Source organism: Microtus oregoni, unplaced genomic scaffold, assembly GCF_018167655.1.
Source record: "Microtus oregoni isolate MIOR12 unplaced genomic scaffold, Mior012 000101F_ref0000407, whole genome shotgun sequence".
NCBI classification, from domain to species: Eukaryota; Metazoa; Chordata; class Mammalia; order Rodentia; family Cricetidae; genus Microtus; species Microtus oregoni.
The window spans coordinates 2,482,798-2,502,022 of record NW_024544715.1 but is presented as its reverse complement, the minus strand read 5'-3'; the positions used below and the strand labels follow the sequence as shown (position 1 = coordinate 2,502,022).

Sequence of the window (19,225 nt, the reverse complement as noted above, 5' to 3'; positions counted from 1 at the left end):
ATTAACTCGTGAAGAAACTGAAACGGTGTTATTTTCAAGACATTCGTCACACATGCGCACATCTGTCCACCACTTCCACCTTCAGACACTGTATTTCCAGGCAGTTACTTACATTAACCATTCTCGACAGCTGGGACTCTCAGTCCTAATGACCCTGTCTTCTAGGGGACATTCAGCAAGGCAGAGACACTCTTGGGGGTCCAAGAGGGAGTAAGAGGCACTACAGTCGCCTACGTGTAGAGGGCAGATACACAGACAAACAACTCCTTGACGTGTTGCACAGTCCCCTTAACAAGGAACTAGCTACACCCTCAAAACTGTCAAGAGCAGCGAGGAAAGGAACTCTGGGTTCGCACTGGCATCACAGGCACCTACAAAAAGTACTCCAAGAACTAGACTGTGAAGGATTACTAGGGACTGAAAAATAAAAAGGAGTGTAGCGTGGATCAATAAACCTAACAACAGACAAAGCTTGAGTTTATTTTAGTTAGCCACCCCTCAGAACTAGACTACACAATGACTCACAAAGACAGTCAGTGGTAAACATCTCTTGTTGCCTGAATTGACTTCCAAAATTCTCCATGTGTGTGGCAACACACTGTGCTGCGAAAGAACCCTGTCTACCTAAGTGCTAGATGGACTACATCTGAATACCTAAGCTTGATTTAGAAAGAGAGCTCAGTTGGCACACTGCATGCCTAGCACACATAGAGCCCCAGACTGGATCCCCAGCACTATGTAAGCCAGGCATGAAGACGCATGCCTATAGGCATGCAGGCAGAAGGATCAAGCATCAAAAGTCATCTCCAGACAGCCACAGGCTAGAGCTAACATAACAGCCTGGGCTACGAAGCAAGGAGGTCCATGGGAGGACTTGGAGGGAAGAGCAGGAACGGGAAAATGCTGTAATTATTTTACTATTTAAAAAAAAATCATAACTGTACAACAGTACAGAAGGACATTGGTTTTTTAATTTGTTATGGCAGAAGGACATACCGTCAATCAACACACATAATACAGTGTGACCAAAGCAAAACAACATCTGACCGTCTTAAACAAAGAGTATAAGGGAAAAACAATACGCAATTATGTAATGAATGCTACTAAGATTTCTCTCGACAGCCTAGGTGTGCGTATGGGATAATACAAAGCATGCCAGGTTTGGAGGTGATTCCTGGCTGTGTCTATGCTTCATATATCTTCCAGTTTTCATATTAAACACAGGTTAACTTTGATGACAGGAAAGTGATATATTGTAACAAAATATCTGAACTACAACTGAAAGGTTGCAATACTCTTCAAACTCTTTATCTCAGCAACTGTGGTATCAGCATATTCTTAGGACCCCAGTCTTGATGGGGAGGAAGAACAAAGATGGCATGACTCGCTTATTCAGAACATGTTACCAGACAAGACACCCCTATGGGATACTTCAGGTAACTCTTTTTGTTTGCTAATTTTCTATTCTCAAAATTTAGTTAGTGAATCATGACTTGGGATCTGCCCCACAGCAGTGAAGCCAGTACTGGAAACAGTCCCCTTTAATCCCATATACTATAATCATTTCAATTTCTAAACTAGAGGTCCTATAGTTCCTAAACCTAGTTTGAATTGGAGTCATGAGGCAAAAGTCATAACTAGAGATACAGATTAATCATGAGGGCAATCTATTAATCAAATCTACCTAACGGAGCCCACAACACTACATATGCATCTTCTCACATCCATGCCAGGTGAGCGATGCCTCCTGGTGCTCAGAGACAACAGAGGCAGCACCCCTGGAGCCCCTCTGGATGCTGCCTGTGCACTCGTCCGCTTCTTGATGGGACTCTGTCTAATGCAGAATGCATTCAGTTGAATTACTCAAGTTCTTCCAAAAGTCACAAGACCTAAAGAGGTTAGAAAACCCTCACCTTTCCACTCAGAAGTGAAACGAGTCTTAGTGACCAGAAATAAATTAAGAGGATTGATGGAGGAGGGTCATCTGTCTATGTGTTACTTTCATTGGTTAATAAAGAAACTGTCTTGGCCCTTTGATAGGACAGAAAATTAGGTAGGTGGAGTAAACAGAACAGAATGCTGGGAAGAAGGGAAGTGAGGCAGATGCAATGAAGCTCCGACCCAAGATAGACGTAGGCTAGAATCTTCCCGGTAATCCACAACCTCGTGGTGCTACACACATTAATAGAAATGGGTTAATCGAGACGTGAGAGTTAGCCAGTAAGAGGCTAGGGCTAATGGGCCAAGCAGTGTTTAAAAGAATACAATTTGTGTGTTGTTATTTCGGGTGTAAAGCTAGTCGTGTGGAAGCCGGGCGGGACGAAAAGCAGGCCTGCTCGCCTCATCACTACAGAGGATATAGCTGCAATAAGACAATTGAAAAAAAGCAATGTCAATGTTTTACGTTCATCTATCATCTAAAAAGAAAAAGTCTGAAAAACTCTGACCAAATGGCCTCATATAAATTCTGCAAACGCTACTGACTAGAACTTCTCCAGGAGTCACGCCACTTCATCCTTATCACCATCATTAGCAGTGGGAGACATGGAGGGGAAGAGACATTGTTTATTTTATTAGCAGTGGGCGACATGGAGGGGGAGAGACATTGTTTATTTTATTTGTGTTTTGCCTGCACATATGTATAAGTGACAGGAAAGCAGGAGCCAGCCAGAGGGCAGTCGGGCAGGGGACAAGTTAGAACAAAGTATAATGAAACACACAGATGACAGTACCACACTGGAGCCCAGTACTTTATATGCTCATTTATAGAATCCATTTCAATATTCAAAGTCCAAAGGAATTCCACAATTTTACTACTCTGTCTTACAATCCTGTGAGGCCTCAGGACATCAGCACCAGTGGTATAAGCTAGCAGATTATTTCTCCACTTCTTAAGCAAATAAAAGATAAAGATACATACATATACATACACATATACATACATACATATACATATACATACATATAAATATATATATAAAGATATCCACAGATATTTTATATGAGCTAGTAAAAATTAAAATTTTAAAAATTTGGGAGTTAATTTTTCCCCATTTAATTTCAAATTCAAAGTAGAGATGTGGGAGGGGCAACAGAATCCTTATAGCAATTTACAAAGGAAGCTGGGGGAAGCTGCTAGAATGAATGCAGAGTCCTGCAGAACTCATTTAGAAAACTACTGCAACTGGGAGGTGGCAGGGAGTAGGCTGAGAAGCAGCTTGGTGATAAAATACTTGTCCAGTACGTATGCACCTATGGGCACAACCCCAGCAAGAAAATCTAAAGAGAAAACTACAGCATAATCACTCAGTTCATAAAAATATCATTAAGCATTAATTACAAATATATTATTATATTTTATATAATATATTACAATCTATAAATACAATATATAATATAATGAATATATAAATTTTATCATATAAATATACAAATTATGTATAATATAATTAATATATAAAATATATTATAATAAATGGCTGGATGGTGGTGGTCCACACCTTTAATCCCAGAACTTGGGAGGCAGAGGCAGGCAGAGCTCTGTAAATTCAGGCCAGCCTGTTCTACAGAGTGAGTTCCAGGACAGGCTCCAAAGCTATACAGAGAAACCCTATCTTGAAAAACAGTGTGTGTGTTATATGTTAGTAAATGATACAATGCATTAGCTAATTGTCATGTGATAATGTCTTTTTTTTTTTTGCAATACAACTCTTTTGAGTTTTTTTTTTCTATTGTGCTCCATCACTTAGCAAAATCTTCATCCTTCCTTTTTGCAAACTCAGGTTTGCACTCATTCTACAATGCGCTACATTTCTGACCCTAAACATAAGCCAGACCTTAGAATTTCACCAATATTTGTTTCCACAACAAAAAAAAAAACATTAAAAATGGTAGCCCCCTGAGGAAGGAGGAGTCTAAGCTAAAGGCCAGACTGGCGTACACAGCGCAACTTTATCTCAAAACAAACAGAGGCTGGAGAGGTGGCTCAGTGGTTAAGATCACCTGTTCTTGCGGAAGACCCGGGTTTGGTCCCCAGCATCCACATGGTGACTCACAGCCATGCATTAACTCTAGCTCCAGAGGGCGCCCTCTTCTCCAGAAGCATCAGCACACACAGTACACACTGCACCCACGCAGACAAACGCACATACAAAATAAATCTTAACAAAGCAACCCACGCACACAGTGGGAAAAAAAAAAGTGAGTACTTTTAAATATCATTCTAGTGTTTCTTGATACAAAGATAAACAGGTCTAAGGATTTTTGTCATTTTTTAATGAAAAACAAAATCAAACCAAAACACAAAAGTAATCCTTATTAAATTTGAGGCTTGGGAAGAGAACAGTACCAAGGGTTGGACCCAGGACTTTGGGGCCTGTGAGAAATTTTTTTTTTTCCTGTGAGAAATTTTTAAGAGGGAAAAAAGTTCCTTTTCATTTTTAGAATTGTTCCAGCCTTCTAAACAAGGACTATCCATCCACACAGCAGTGTGTTCCCACCTCCGCATGCTTTTATGTCTAAACAGAAAATGTAAAGTATGTAGCTTATTTTTATAAAAACTACCTAAAAGAAATGTTTTATGATGAAACAACAACAAAAACTTAATGAAACCTTCATTTGCCATTCCAGTTTTTCATCCAATAGATCCCAGATCACAATTATAACAAGTCCAGACTGTCGAAAAGTGATGGCGCACGCCCTTACCCCAGTACACAGGAGGCATAGGCAGGCAGAGCTCGGCAGGTTCGGGCTCTGGTCTACAGAGCAAGTGCCATGACAGGTTCCAAAGCTATAGAGAAACCCTTGTCTCAAAAAACCAAAAAAGAAAAGAAAAATGAAGAAGAAGAAAAAAAAGCCCAGACTATATTAGTATTTTGAAATTATGTAAATAATTTTAATACAACCAGTTCTTCCTTTATCTGAGTACCTTTGAGTGATCTGATCTTTTTCTATAATCAAGATCAAGGCTCACCATTGTAGCGTTAGCGGGAAACCTGGTACCAGGGAAAGTTCCAAGAATCCACAAGGATGACCCCAGCTAAGACTCTAAGTAATAGTGGAGAGGGTGCCCAAACTGGCCTTCCCCTGCGATCAGAGTGATCACTACCTTAATTGTCATCATGGAACCTTCATCCAGTAACTGATGGATGCAGATGCAGAGGTCCACAGCTAGCACTGGGCTGAGCTCCCAGACTCCAGTTGAAGAAAGGGAGGAGCGATAATATGAGCAAAGGGGTCAAGACCATGGTGAGAAAACCCACAGAGACAGCTGACCTGAGCTAGTGGAAACTCACTGACTCTGGACTGATAGCTGGGGAACCTGCACAGGACCAAACTAGGCCCTCTGAATGCGGGTGACAGTTGTGTGGCTTGGGCAGTTTGTGGGGTCACTGGCAGTGGGATCAGGATTTATCCCTAGTGCTTGAACTGTCTTTTTGGAGCCCATTCCCTATGGAAGGATTTCTTGCTCAGCCTAAGATATAGGGGGGGGGGGGGGGGCTCGGGGATACTTTGTTGGCTTCCCTCTGAAAAATAGATGGGGGCTGGGGTGGGGGAAGGGTGAGAGGAGTGAAAGAGGAGGAAAGGGAGAGAGAACTGGGATTGGTATGTAAAATTAAAGACTGTTTTATAAAAAAAGTGTATGTAAATTTAAAAAAACAAGGCTCACTACATTCTGTACATGAAATAGCTTTAAGGAGGCAATGTGCCAACCGCGTTAATACAGCAATCAGCAGAACAGAGTTACTGGTTTCTAATTATTTACAGGACACTTAAAAGAGTAACGTGAAATCAGCTTCACGGAGACTGGTAATAAACTGCAGTGCGCTCCAGTATGCTGAGCAGCTAGCCATGGGCGCAGAGGCACACCCACCTTTAGAAGGAGCTGCCCTGCTCAAACACAGGGCAGTCAGAAGTGGCGCGGCAGGGGCAAAGGACCAGGCTGGTGACTTTTAAGACAGTGTGCCTGGATGGCAGACCACACACCCCAGTGTTCTAACACAAAACAAAATGCTGCCTTTTCCGGTGACCAGCATTATGAAGCAATCCAAATAAAATGTGCAAAAGGCAAACAAGCTTGAAAAGGCAAATTCAGCAATTTAATTTCTAAACACAAATGTAAAGACTCAAGACTTCAACTCAATGCATGCTGTTTTCTCATGAGCACCACTGTGCGTTACTTCACACTCCAGACAGAGCCTGTCTTAAACCAAAAAGCAAACCAACGAGGCTACTGCATCTACTTCAGGCAGACCTCAGTGCTGGGCTTCAGCAATGGAGAGGCCGAGGCAGAACTGCCGCAAGTTCAGGCTAGCCTCGACTACACACTGAGAATCTGTCTTCAGTTCTCAACGGAACGCCTGGACGAGCCAGCCAGGACAGGAAGATGTACCCATGAAATCTCCATGATACAAGACTGGCATGACCACCAAATGACATGCCAATATGAAGAAATGCCACAAGGTCCGACATCTAGACAAGAGCTACAAGTGGTTAGCGGCTGACAAGAGAGGGAGATCAGGCTACTCCCAAATGTGTTAGGTATCTGACCCCCATTAGTTAGCCATAAACATAAATAATGCTAAATGAACTCAAGTTGTATGTGTGTGTGTGTGTGTATATATGCAAGTGCACACGCACACACATACAATAACAATTACGGAAGAGATCATGAAGTGGAAGGACGGGCACGAGGGGGCCAGAGCTGGGAAGAGGGAGAAGCGAGGGCACAGGTACCTTGATTTGGCTGCATGTTCATGTTTGGTCTGGGACCATAGTTTCCCATTGGCTGCCCTTGGCTCATTGTCATCTGGTTCTGCACAGGCATGCTCTGGGATGATGGCACCGAATGGTTGTAGCCTCCCATGGAGCCGTGGCTACTTGAAGGCATATTCATGGAACTGTTTGTCATGTTGAGCTGATTGGGTCCAGGTCCCTGCATTGGTATATGGTTAGGCCCTTTGAAGAGAAATGGTCAGAATGGAAAATGAGTTAAAAGGATACATGGTACAAGTTTTTATTACTGCAGTACAGCCTAAGCAACAACTTGAATATTTAGTCAACAGGAACTGTGAACAGTTTAAACAGGTAACTCTGACAAGGTCCGTGCTGCTATTTTCCCACCTTAAGAGAGGAGGAAATTGACCTCGGAAAACCAGAAATTGTATGAGAGGAATAAGGAAGGAACACTAGCTTGCTAGGCAATGAGACTCATGGAGTATTAAGTGTGCAGTTCTAGCAGACATAAGCAAACAGAGGACAGGCCAAGGGAACACACTGCCCAGTACATAATGCAGCAAATGATAAGCAATGGTGACATTTATAGCCATGGGCAACAGAGACAGAGTCCAGCCGAGAGGGCAGTGACAATTGGATAGCCATTTGGAAAACCACCCAGCTGGAGCACTACCTCATTTCTTCCTCTAAAACTAACTTCATTATGTATAAAACATGTAAATATTAAAGGAAAAACAAATCATGAAAGATAATTTCAAACATGAGAACTTTGAAAATAATCTTGGAAGGGGAAGGTCTTAGGTATGCTTGGAATCTCCCAGCCATAATAAATAAATTTAGTTACATAAAAATGAATTTGAACATATCAAAACAACTAAAATAGAATCTGGGGACATGGCTCAGTGTAGGTAAAGTGCTTGTCATGCAGGCATGAGAACCTGTGTTGGATACCCAGAACATGTGTGAAACACAGAGCAAGACAGCTGACCTGTAATCCCTGAGGCCTGCTGGACGGCAGACCTGTAATCCCTGAGGCCTGCTGGACGGCAGACCTGTAATCCCTGCGGCCTGCTGGACGGCAGACCTGTAATCCCTGAGGCCTGCTGGACGGCAGACCTGTAATCCCTGAGGCCTGCTGGACGGCAGACCTGTAATCCCTGAGGCCTGCTGGCCAACTAGCCTAGTCCGGTCAGTCTAGATTCAGCATGACCTGTCTAGAACCCTGATCCAGCTTACCACGAAGGAACACTCTCATACACTGCTGAAGGGATGTGAAGCTAAGTTAAGTACTGCTTTATTTTTATACGGAGTAATCTGCAATGACTAGCAAACTTTAAAATGTACTGGTTTATAGCACAGAATAGTCTGTCGCACAGACTGGCCTCAAATTCACTGTGCAGCAAGGATCATCTTGAACTCCTGAACCTCCTGTCTCCTACCTCTGAAGTGTTGGGATTACAGGTATTTACCACTACACCCAGGTTGAAATGTACTTTACACCCATCATAAAATGTACTTGTAATCCAATAATTTAAGTTCTAGGATTCTATGTATGTTCTGAAGTACACGTATGCATGGAAGCAAAAATATGTGCACATGCATATGCACAGACATACCAAAACACTAGAAACTTCATTTCCGTCACCAGGCAATGGTGTACCATAAAGAAGGGTGAGGACGGAGAGCACCCAGGTTTGATTCCCACCACCCACCACAGCCCCACAACTTCTTTAAGTATAGTCCCACGGGGTCCTAGACCCTCTACTGGCTTCCTTGGGTACTGGAATACATATGGTACAGACATACAAAGCAGGCAAACATCTATACATTAAAAAAAGGATGTGAATGGGCGCCAAATGAGACAGCTGTCTGATGGAAAGTTTATGTAAAGGGTGTTTCTTAGGAAGGGGAGACAGGGGTGGGGATGAGGGAAGGGAAGGGAGGGGAGGGGAGGGGAAGAGAGGAGGTGAGGGGAGGGAACTAGAAATTACAGGAGCCTCTTTTCCTTTCTCCCCAGACCCAGAACTAAGCATCTGAAGAAGCAAGCATGCAGAAACACCTGTGCCTTTTGATTTTGGTTCCACAGGAGTGTGAACTTACTTTTACTTTCAAGGCTTAAAAGCAAATCAAAGAAAATCTTGTCATTAACATGGTCTACAGATGAGTTCCAGGCCAGCCAGGATTACACAAAGGAACCCTGTCTCAACACAAACAAAAAACTACTAGGAAATTCAAAACAGATGGGAGAAATATAAGCTATTGGTCTTCCAATTTCTCTTACACCAAACAGTAAATGTTCTTTTAAGATAGTACTGGGTATTTAGAAATTACTGTTTTAGAAGCTCTGCGGTATTCTAGACAATCGCATCATTAGTTGACAATCTTTGTTCATAGAAAGTCATTTATGGATTTGCCTTAGCAGGTGAGAGTATTCACTGCTGTGCAAGCCTGCTGATCTGAGTTCCACATTGGGAATCTACATGAAGAGTCAGATCCAGTGGCACACACCTGAAATCTCAACACTCCTGCAATGACATGGAGAGAGGCAGAATCCACAGGAGAGCTAGCCTGAGCCCAGAGAGCAGAGAGTCAGTCCACGGGTGAGCTAGCCTGAGCCCAGAGTGCAGAGTCAGTCCACGGGTGAGCTAGCCTGAGCCCAGAGAGCAGAGAGTCAGTCCACGGGTGAGCTAGCCTGAGCCCAGAGTGCAGAGTCAGTCCACAGGTGAGCTAGCCTGAGCCCAGAGTGCAGAGTCAGTCCACAGGTGAGCTAGCCTGAGCCCAGAGAACAGAGAGTCAGTCCACGGGTGAGCTAGCCTGAGCCCAGAGTGCACGAGATCCTGCCTCAGAAAGGCGGACAGCTAGTTCCTCGATTTTCCTGACTATCCACATGACACATCCACGTACATAAGCATTTCAAAATTGTTAATAAAAAAGGACATACCTTTATTTGGCTTTATAAATAAACCAAGATGTTAAACTAACAATAAATGCATGTTTCTCAGCTGTTTACTTGATCTTAGGCCTCACTGTCATCTGGAGAGTTAGGTACAAGTTCTAATCAAAGGTTCTACCACAAAGCTCCCAACGGGCTAACCTGGACTAGCATTGTGTCTCAGTTCTAAAGTGGCGTGTGTGTCCTAGAGAGCCACACACTGACTTGGCAAGAAGCTTTCTCTCAACTACAGTCTAACTGCCTATACCCCTACCTCCATGCTGTGAGGGAGGAGAAGCGGAGAAAGACCATTTGCCTCCTAATTAACAACAGCACACCGATCCTCTAAGCCACGCTACCTTGTCTCTTCTACTCAGCGTTCTCCTCTTTGGTTCTTTTACTAAATCCGCCATCCTTGGGTACACAACCAGTCAGAGACTGTTCTGAGCACATCAACTCTCCAGGTCAATAATAAAAATGGTTCTGCTCTTCCAATTTACTCTATTGCTAATTGAATGGTGCTCTTTTCAACTCTGCTAGTGAAAATATCTTAGTCTTTGGAAAGTAAAAATATTCTCACATTAAAGGTAGAGTAAGCTTTATCAAAACTTATGCTATAGACTATTATAAAAACAAAAATAGTTTAAGGATACTTTTTGGCAGAAGGTTCAGTAGATAAATACCCAAGTAGCCTAAAAAGATCACTATTATACTGATTCTAGGGTTAAAATGGATAAATGGAACAGCTCACTATTAAGAGAGCTTATATTACTTTTCAGTTTTTAATACTGTCTCTAAATCAATTTCCATTTTAATGATACTCTATAAACATATGTACTAACAAGAATCTAGATTTGGCTTCAGAACTATCTGCAAGGAAATATTAAATACACCAGCCCCTCGGGGACAGTTCCGCTCCTGTACCCAGGCCTTTTGCAGTGTTCCTATTTCTGAAAGATCAATACGTTTTTAGGTAAATAAATGTCATGGTTCTTTTTCATGAACAGGCCTTAATTCTTAAGCCATGGCAAAATCCCTTTCGCCCCCAAAAGCTCCTAAAGCCAACTGTATTGCAGAGTTTCAGACAGACTAAATTTAGCCAGTTCTGTTCATCCGAGGAATGCTGTGTGTCAGCTACACCGAAGCCCAAGGGCGGCCTGATAAGCACTGAATACAGGTCACGTCGCTCTGCAGCTAACAAACTCGAAGAGAGCCTGGACTCGGGGGCATTCAAAGCAGTTTTGTCATCAACAATCTAGTGTCCCCTGAGTCCCCATGTCGTTTCAGTTGCTAAGCAACTCTGGTGTTAATGTCTTAGAGGAGAGAACTTACCAGGCATCTGGCCGTTCATCTGGTTCTGCATGTGTGGGGCAGGAGGGCCCCCACCCACCATTCCATCTGAAGGCATGTTGTGAGAACGGGGAGGGGGCGGAGGGCCGCTCTGACTCATCCCTCCAGGACCCATAGGCATATTCTGTGTGGGCGGCTGAAAGAAGACAGCTTTAGTAAACCAAGAGAAACAGAAAAAATTCATATGGAATGGCTCCTGTCTATATTAGTAAACTGAATACAAACAAAACAATAAATGCATATCAATGTCTTGTAATGTATCTTAATGATGGACTTATTAAAATCATATTTAATATCCCTCACAACCTCAAGTGCTTGGAAAGTAGACTACAGTTAAAGTGGGCTCTAACGTATACAATCTCACAGTGAAATGGAATTTTCTAATAGGCTATACAGACTTTTCATTTATTGACGATCTCTAATGTGTCTATTATTTAAATTACATTAAAAACCTAAGTGTCTTTTCATTGTGAACATAGTTGGAAGTTTATTAATGGTAGACTTTTACCTGCAAATGAGATAACAACAGCACAGTACACAAAGAGCGAGAAAGAACAATGTCTTCTACTTAGAGGGGGAGCACTGGCAGTGAAAGAATGGTAAACAGCTCAGCTTATTTCTGTGCCCGTCAAGGGTTAGGAAAGGGTACACAGACAGGGGCCTCTAAAGGATGCCTCTGGCAAACTTTTGAAGAAAACTACTCACTAAATATGAGAGCTCACAAAAGGGTTAAAGGAAACACACACACAAAGATCTTCAACACTCTGTCCCACTTCTTATGTGAAAAAGGCAAATGGCTGATTAGTTTCTTTCCAAGCCCTCATTTTCAGTCTGCAGGTTACAAAGGTGTAGAGATACACACTATTAAGGTCTACACATCTCTTCTGCTGTCTCTCCTTCCTCCTTCCAGACCTTCTGCTGATGGCCTCTTCAGCAGCCCAACCATATCTGTCACCTCTTATGCAGCTTTCAGATTTGAACACAGCAGCACTTGGCAGACATCAGAAGACTCATTGTTAATGAATCGCTAAAAGTTGCAGAAATATTGGTTCTTTCTATTTTTGTAGACCAGCCTGGCCTCAATCCCACACTATTCACCTGCCTCTGCCTCCTGAGTGCTGGGACTAAAGGTATGCACCACCATCTCCAGGCAGTGTTTGGAAAAAAAAAAAAAAACACTTTTTTCTTTCCTCCCTCCCTCTCTCCCCCCTCTAAGAAACCTAAGGGTTTCGCTGTAGCTTTGGAGCCTATCCTGGAACTAGCTCTCTTAGACCAGGCTGTCCTTGAACTCACAGAGATTTGCCTGCCTCTGCCTCCTGAATGCTGGGATTAGCATGCAACACCACCTCCCAGCTTTATCAGTAAATCCAGATCACTAATTTTTAGTAAAAATTTTAAAATCTCATATTCAGGTCTTTGTTTAACTTGTATCATTGCACACTTAATAATTTGGTTCTGATTTAAAAAGAAAAAAGAAACAAATCACACTTCTTAGTTTTAATTATTATCCATCACTTACCAATCTGATTAACTCTTTGCCATTCAATCTATAACACATCCTGGATCACTATTATCATTACAAGGCATAACAAACAAACACACTTGATCATAAGTCATAAAGTGCTGGGAAACAAAAGCAAGCTGAAGAGAAACTGAAGGCTAGCCCACCAGAAAGAGTCAAATGTAAGACCACACAATACCTTTGGCCTTTTCCTCTGCTGTGCTGTGCACAGGAAGAGCCCCAGTAGAAAGAAATAGATGTTTGGAATCTTTGACAAGCAGAAAAAAGAAAATTTAAGTATAAAACATCAAGAGCAGAACCATGTGAAGGGGAAATTGGTAGCCTGGAAGAGACAGAGGGAAGCAGATGCTGGGAGCTAGCTAACTGCTGGAGTGTGGGGCCACCAAGTCAGAGGGGCTTTCATGGAGGACTGGAGGGGACTCAAGGCTCCTCTTAAACTAAGGTCAAACCCCAAGACTGGTCTTAACAAGTCTAACTCGAGCCTCACTAAATTTAAGATTATCCCTGGTATTTCAACACTGAAGGCAAATGAATCCCTTTGGAAGAATAACACGGAAGTGTACTGCTGGAATCTTCAGCCACAAGCCTGACGTTCTGTTTAAAAAAAGAAAAGAAAAGAAAACTCACAGGGCATTATGAAAAGCAGGAGTAAACACCCAACACCAGCAGGACAGCTGTAACAATAGCAAAGTAAAAACTAGACAAAGCAGCAAGTATTAGAGGGACAGAAACATTCACAGAGACTAGGTAGGGGTGTAAAAAAAGTGCAGGCTCCAGGGCAAATGTCACCTCTCAACAAAGCTTAACACCAACTCAGCACTGAATCTAGCAATTTCAACTCTTGTACATACACTGCAAAACTTGCAGATAAAACACCCACTAAGGCATCCCTCAAAAGAACCCCAGGTGAAGTGAATGTAATACCTGCCAGCAGCGAACGGATAAACAAACATGGAAAGTCATCACACAGAAACACTACAGTAGTGATGCATGCTTATCAGGGTGAGCCCAAAAGACACCAAGTGAAGGAGGCTACACAAGAGGCTGTCATGTGACTCCATCTTTACAAATGCCAGGTCAACAAATAGAGGCAAACAGCAGATTAGTTGTTGCCAGTGAGTCGTAAAAAGGAGAACTGATTTAGTGGCATCAGACACAAGTTTTTCTTTTTTAAGAATTCTCCTTTTTTAATGTATAGGTGTTTAGCCTATATGTATAAAATACATATGTATACCACATGCCTGCCTGGTGTCCAAGGAGACCAGAACAGAGCATTGGATACATGGGAACTGGAGCTACAGATGCTGTGGCTGCCTCTCGGGTGTGGAAACTAAACCCAGGTCTTTCACAAAACCAGCTCATGCTTTTAGCCACTGAGCCAGCTGTCCAGCGCAGATGGGAACTGTTGTGTTTTGTGTGTGAAATGACACAGTGTAATGGTAAAGGCTGTGTGCTTTACAATGGCCAACAGAGAGACTGTTTTATAGAAATTTTACTTCAATCCAAAAGGATAAACAAATCAGAGGATAATAGTAAAGTTTTAAATTTTTTTTTTTTTATTATATGTGCATTGGGGATAGGGGGGAATTGTCAGAATGCAATCGGAGACAGCTGGTTCTCTCCTTTCATAATGTGGGTCCCAGGAACCAAATTCAGATTGTAAGGCTTGGCACCTTTACAGGTTAAAAACCTCCCCAATTCTATAAATAATAAAGACATGTAAAGCATTCAAATTTTTGAGTTGTCAAAAACTTAAAAGTAACCATGTTTGATATTAGCAAAAACGGGAGAAAAAAAACCCAAAAAATCAGGAAAATGGAGAATTTCTGTAAAGTCCTATAAGAAAGTCAGGTGTAAATCCCTGAATTAGAAATAAAATCACAGAAATTAAGACAGCAATAGTTAGAAACAACAGAACAGGTCTGGGATGTGATTTATAGACAGAGACGTTCAAGAGGGACAAGACAAACACACCAAAGGAGTGCCCATGAGCTCGGGACAGAACTGCTGTAAAGAGCGTGTCTAGCGCACAAAAGGCCCTGGGGTTGAGGCCAGCACAAAGTGCAAAAGCCCATACAACATCTACCTGGAGTTAGAGAACAGAGTAGAACAGAGCAGGAGATCCTGGCTGAGCTTCCCAAAGCTAAGCAAAGACTCCTGTGAAGCGCAAAGACACAAAGCGATAACAAACCAGTCACAACTCCACACGAAGACAAAACACTCTTCTCTCCATCCTGAGAATGAAATAAAAATTCTTTAAGGTGAGCAAAAGCTAGAATTTGTTACAAGAAAGAGGTTCACTGAAAAATAACCAGGGTCTGGAGACGTGAGTTCTGTTCCCAACCTGTAAGCTCCAGCTCCAGGGGACCAGACAACTTTTCTGCCTCTGAGGACAACAGAAACAAAGAAAGTGCAGGCATGTAGGCAAACTCTCATATACAGAAAGAAATTCTGTAAACCTTTTAAACAGTAAATAACTATATAGGAGCACATGTTTGAAAGTGTATGAAGGAATGAATGAATTAGTAGATATATCAACTAACAGAAATGACTATTAACATTCACAATAACGAAGACATAAGAGGGGCTGAGCCATGGGTACCAGAAGGAAAAGAGGACGCTCTCCGGGATAAACCCAGACACCCAACAGCAGGACTGACCGTAGAGCTGTGCACTTCTTATCACAACTTTAAGGATCTGAGAAGCAAAAACCGAGAGAATGACAAGAAAGGAAACCAGAGAGAGAGCCGGAGATTTTTCAACATACTTCTCTCAGTAATTCACAAAACGCCAAAAACAAAAGACAAATCAAAACGGCTGAAACCAGAAGGCCGGCACAATTCACTACAAACCACTAACAAAATCACATTATACAAAGAAGCAACCACAGGAAATCAGAAGTAATTTTTAACTGAACGATAATTAAAATGCAACATGGAAATTTGTGGTAGGCCAGCATGGGGTGCACACACAGAATCCTGACCCCCGGGCAAAGCTGGAGGAACATCAAGTCTGAGGCACCTGAACTACACGGTAAGATCCCGGTTCAAAAAGGACCCAGAACCATGAGATACAGCAAGATTATACAGATGGTAGTTTGTGGTTTAAAGAAAATCAAACTCTGATTCTTTAGACTACCAATAACCAACAACCCTTAGCAGGAATTATCTACAAGTTTACAGAAACTAAGGGTCAGGCAGCAACCAACACTCAACAGACTAAAAGACAGCTAGAGACCTTCAGAACAACTTTAACAGGTGTCTGATAATCCAGATGAAGTAGACAAAGCATCTGAAATATGTAGCTTAAGGAAATGGACACAAAATACAGCAAGTCTGAGAGTTGTGTGTGGCTCAGCAGTAGGGCACTATTATATACCGTGCGACCCTGGACTCAGCTACCAGCACCAAAAAAGGAAGGAAGTGGGGAGGTAAATTTGAAAAATCTTCTATTAAAAAACTTGATCCATATTTTTAAATCTTTCCTGAAGAAATCTCTTGTGAGCTTTTATTATTGTTTCATACATAAATTACTTAGGAATAAAAAAATACCAAATGGAAATCCATATATATGTAACCGTTGAGAAATAAAACTAAGAGAGCAGATGCCAATTCCTTATGAGGCCATCACACTCTGACGGAGGTATTTCAGAAGACAATGTACAGACATTACAAACCTGAACACACCACGAGCAAATCAAGTCTAGAATGGTGGACAATGGGCTTCACTGTAGGAATGCAGGTCAGCACGACTGTGAACGAGGACAAAAAGCTCCAAATTAGCAAAGTGAAGACTACAGAGAGCTAGGAAAAGAAACCAGGTGGCTCAGAAGGTCAGGGTGCCTGAGCCCCACAGTGAAAGGCTGATGACCACAGTAAGACCCCAAGAATCCATTCAAGGTAGAAGAAAACGCTCAAGTTTGACCCGTTTCCCACAGTACATCATGGTGATCACAACCCCGTCCCACTCACATAGAAAATAACCATTCTTTTTTAAAAGAACAAAAGAGGCATTCACACCCAAATAAAACTAACATACAAAAAGTTTATAACCAACATCATCTTATTAATGAAATATTGCACTCATGTCCCTGTGGTTCAAGAATAAAACAAAAGTATTTACTAATACTGATAAATCAAAAAGCAAATCAAAGTCAGAAGTAACTAGAAAAAAAGCAACAATGACAGAAGACTGGGAAAGAAAGGAAATCACATCATATTTTCCTCAGATGCAGGACTGAGCACACACATGTGCACACATGTAGAATGAGAAGACACATACATCAACTATGTTACTGTTTATTTCCAACAAATTGAAAATATCAACTGATAGCATTTAACCTAAGAAGAGATGTACAACATCTTTATAGAGAAACATTGTTAAGAGCAACTGAAAGCTCCAACAGAAGGACATGCCATCTTCATTCAATGCATAAGATAATAGATTTCCCTAAGGTTAACCTACATATGCCATGTAACACATATCAAAACCACAGCTGGCTTTTCTCCTGAATTCACAAACTCATTCCAACATTTACTAGTACATGAAAAAGGTTTAGAATCACCATAGCAATCTTAACAACAATTAGTAGCAAATATAAAGACTTAACTAGAAGGTACAATAATAAGACCATGTGGTTGGTGCAAGGACAGATTAAAAAGACTGAGAAAAGAGAATAGAGAATTGATCATTCAGTGGTCAAGGAAGAGTTTCCAGTAAGTGGTACCGAAGCAGCAGTGTGATCTGTGATAGATCGGTGAACTTCTCTTGTCCTACCAGAAACTGAAGCTAGGACCCTCACGCATGCTGGTCAGCTGCTACTAATTCACACCCACCAACTACTGGATAAACTTTTAAGAAAATATAGGCATATCTTCATAACCTTGTTAAAGGAAAATGAGAACCAAACAATCAATGCCGTTACAAGCAGAGGGCATGTGAGAGAGACAGAGATCACAGACTACTCTTCCATGGCAGAGCTCTGGCTTTCAGGCTCAGGTTTTATTTTAAAAATTCCTACAATCAAGTACAAAAAGTTCAAGGAATTAAAAACTAGCCAAGAAAGGGACACTAGAAACTCTGGGGATTATAGCATGGTTCTCACAATTAACAAACACATGGAATTATGGAAACTCATCTGAACACTTCAAAGGATGGGTTTACTGTGAGTGAATTATATGTCAAAGGTTACTTTATTTTCTACCGTTCCTAGCATGAGAATTACTGAGCTCCCACTGCCTACTCCCAATATCCTAAACATTTCTTCATTTCTGAGTCCAATTCTAATTTCCCACGCCTGTCACTGTAACTCTACTATGCAGCAGGTTACATAAGGGTAAGGGCCACGATTACATTATTTGCTAATTGTTGACGCCTCCAATGATTGAATCAACTTGATAAATATTTGAGAGATGATATGAAATTGTTTTCCCCAGTGCTGGGAATCTGATTGATCTAAGCCAGGGCCGTGTGCACGCGCACAAGTGCTCTTCTGCTAACCCTCCTCCTATCTCTCACTGCTTCTTTACCTCTTCTGGAAATCTTCCAGAAGGGAATCTCCCGAGTCTGGGTGAAGGCAGTTCTACCCTGACAACAGTGGAGCCATCCCAACAGCTTTCTCGTCCTCGCTGGCATTATACTCTCAGCACACCCTCTGGCCTCTACTCTACACCTGGGATGTAACCATGTCTACTGCTTCCTGGACCATCGCCCTGGTGCAGCTACTGCTATCTCTGGGGTATAACAGTTGCCTCCTGATTCCCTTCAACCCACCCCCTTCTGTACCATCCTTTCCAGTCTGCACAGGATCTTATTAAAATGGAACAACTTCTCAAAAGCCTCTAAAAGCTTTAATTTTCAAGTCCTTAGAATCAAAAAAGCAATCTTCTGTTGACATGCCACTTCAGTTACTGTATATACTGGCCCTTGCCTTCATCCTGTTCCCTCAATAAGACACAGTTTCCTATCAGCCACTTCTCAGTGAGGTACAGCCTCCTTCCACTTTGCACATCCCATCCTGCAATCGCTGTCACTGTCCCCAATACATGATTCCTGCTCTTTCCTTCCCTCTCCATAGCTTACCATCTTTCAACACCCTACCTGATCTTTTACTAAACCTGCCTTGCCTGATGGAAGACAGAACAAGACAGTGGTGGTTTCTGGCTGTTTTGCTCACTGACACTTCAAAAGTACTAATTACTACAGCCTGATATATTGTAAACTATATACAGTCAATAAATTAATGAGCTCAAAATTTCAGTTTACCATATAACTATAAGTCAGTGTATCAAATTACCTTCAATATCGCTTTCAAATATAAATATACAACAAAGCAAAAGCTTTAGCTTCCTTATTCTTAGTATAATTGGCATTAATAAAGCTCCCCACAAGGAGGCACTAAAACAACACAGAAACCTAAGAATCAAAACTAGCAACAAGAAGAGACACAAGTACACAAAACACTGCCTAAAGCTGCTAAGAGCTAGACCCACAAACAAGAGCCTCGTCATGCACTGAGACAGGCCGCACAGCCACCACTGGCACACTTTCTATAACTAGATTATCCTTACTCCCAAACTAGAAAGCAAAAAGAGAAAGAAAGAAAGAAAGAAAGAAAGAAAGAAAGAAAGAGGCTCAATTCTATCCCCAAGAACCGAGTTGACTGGGCAACCTTCCACAGTAAATGC

The 19,225-nt window shown here is 41.9% G+C and overlaps 1 protein-coding gene across 3 annotated transcripts in view; it reads right to left on the bottom strand.

The window, feature by feature from the left end:
• The window catches only part of LOC121443162 (protein SSXT), a 55,637-nt gene that overhangs the window by 17,718 nt on the left and 18,694 nt on the right, over positions 1–19,225 (bottom strand). For all 3 annotated transcript variants that reach the window (XM_041644839.1, XM_041644840.1, XM_041644841.1), the window contains exons 4-5: positions 11,000–11,153; positions 6,736–6,957 (exon numbers count right to left, since the gene is read on the bottom strand). In XM_041644839.1, coding sequence (XP_041500773.1) covers positions 6,736–6,957; positions 11,000–11,153 — 376 coding nt within the window. The remainder of the gene's footprint in view (positions 1–6,735; positions 6,958–10,999; positions 11,154–19,225) is intronic.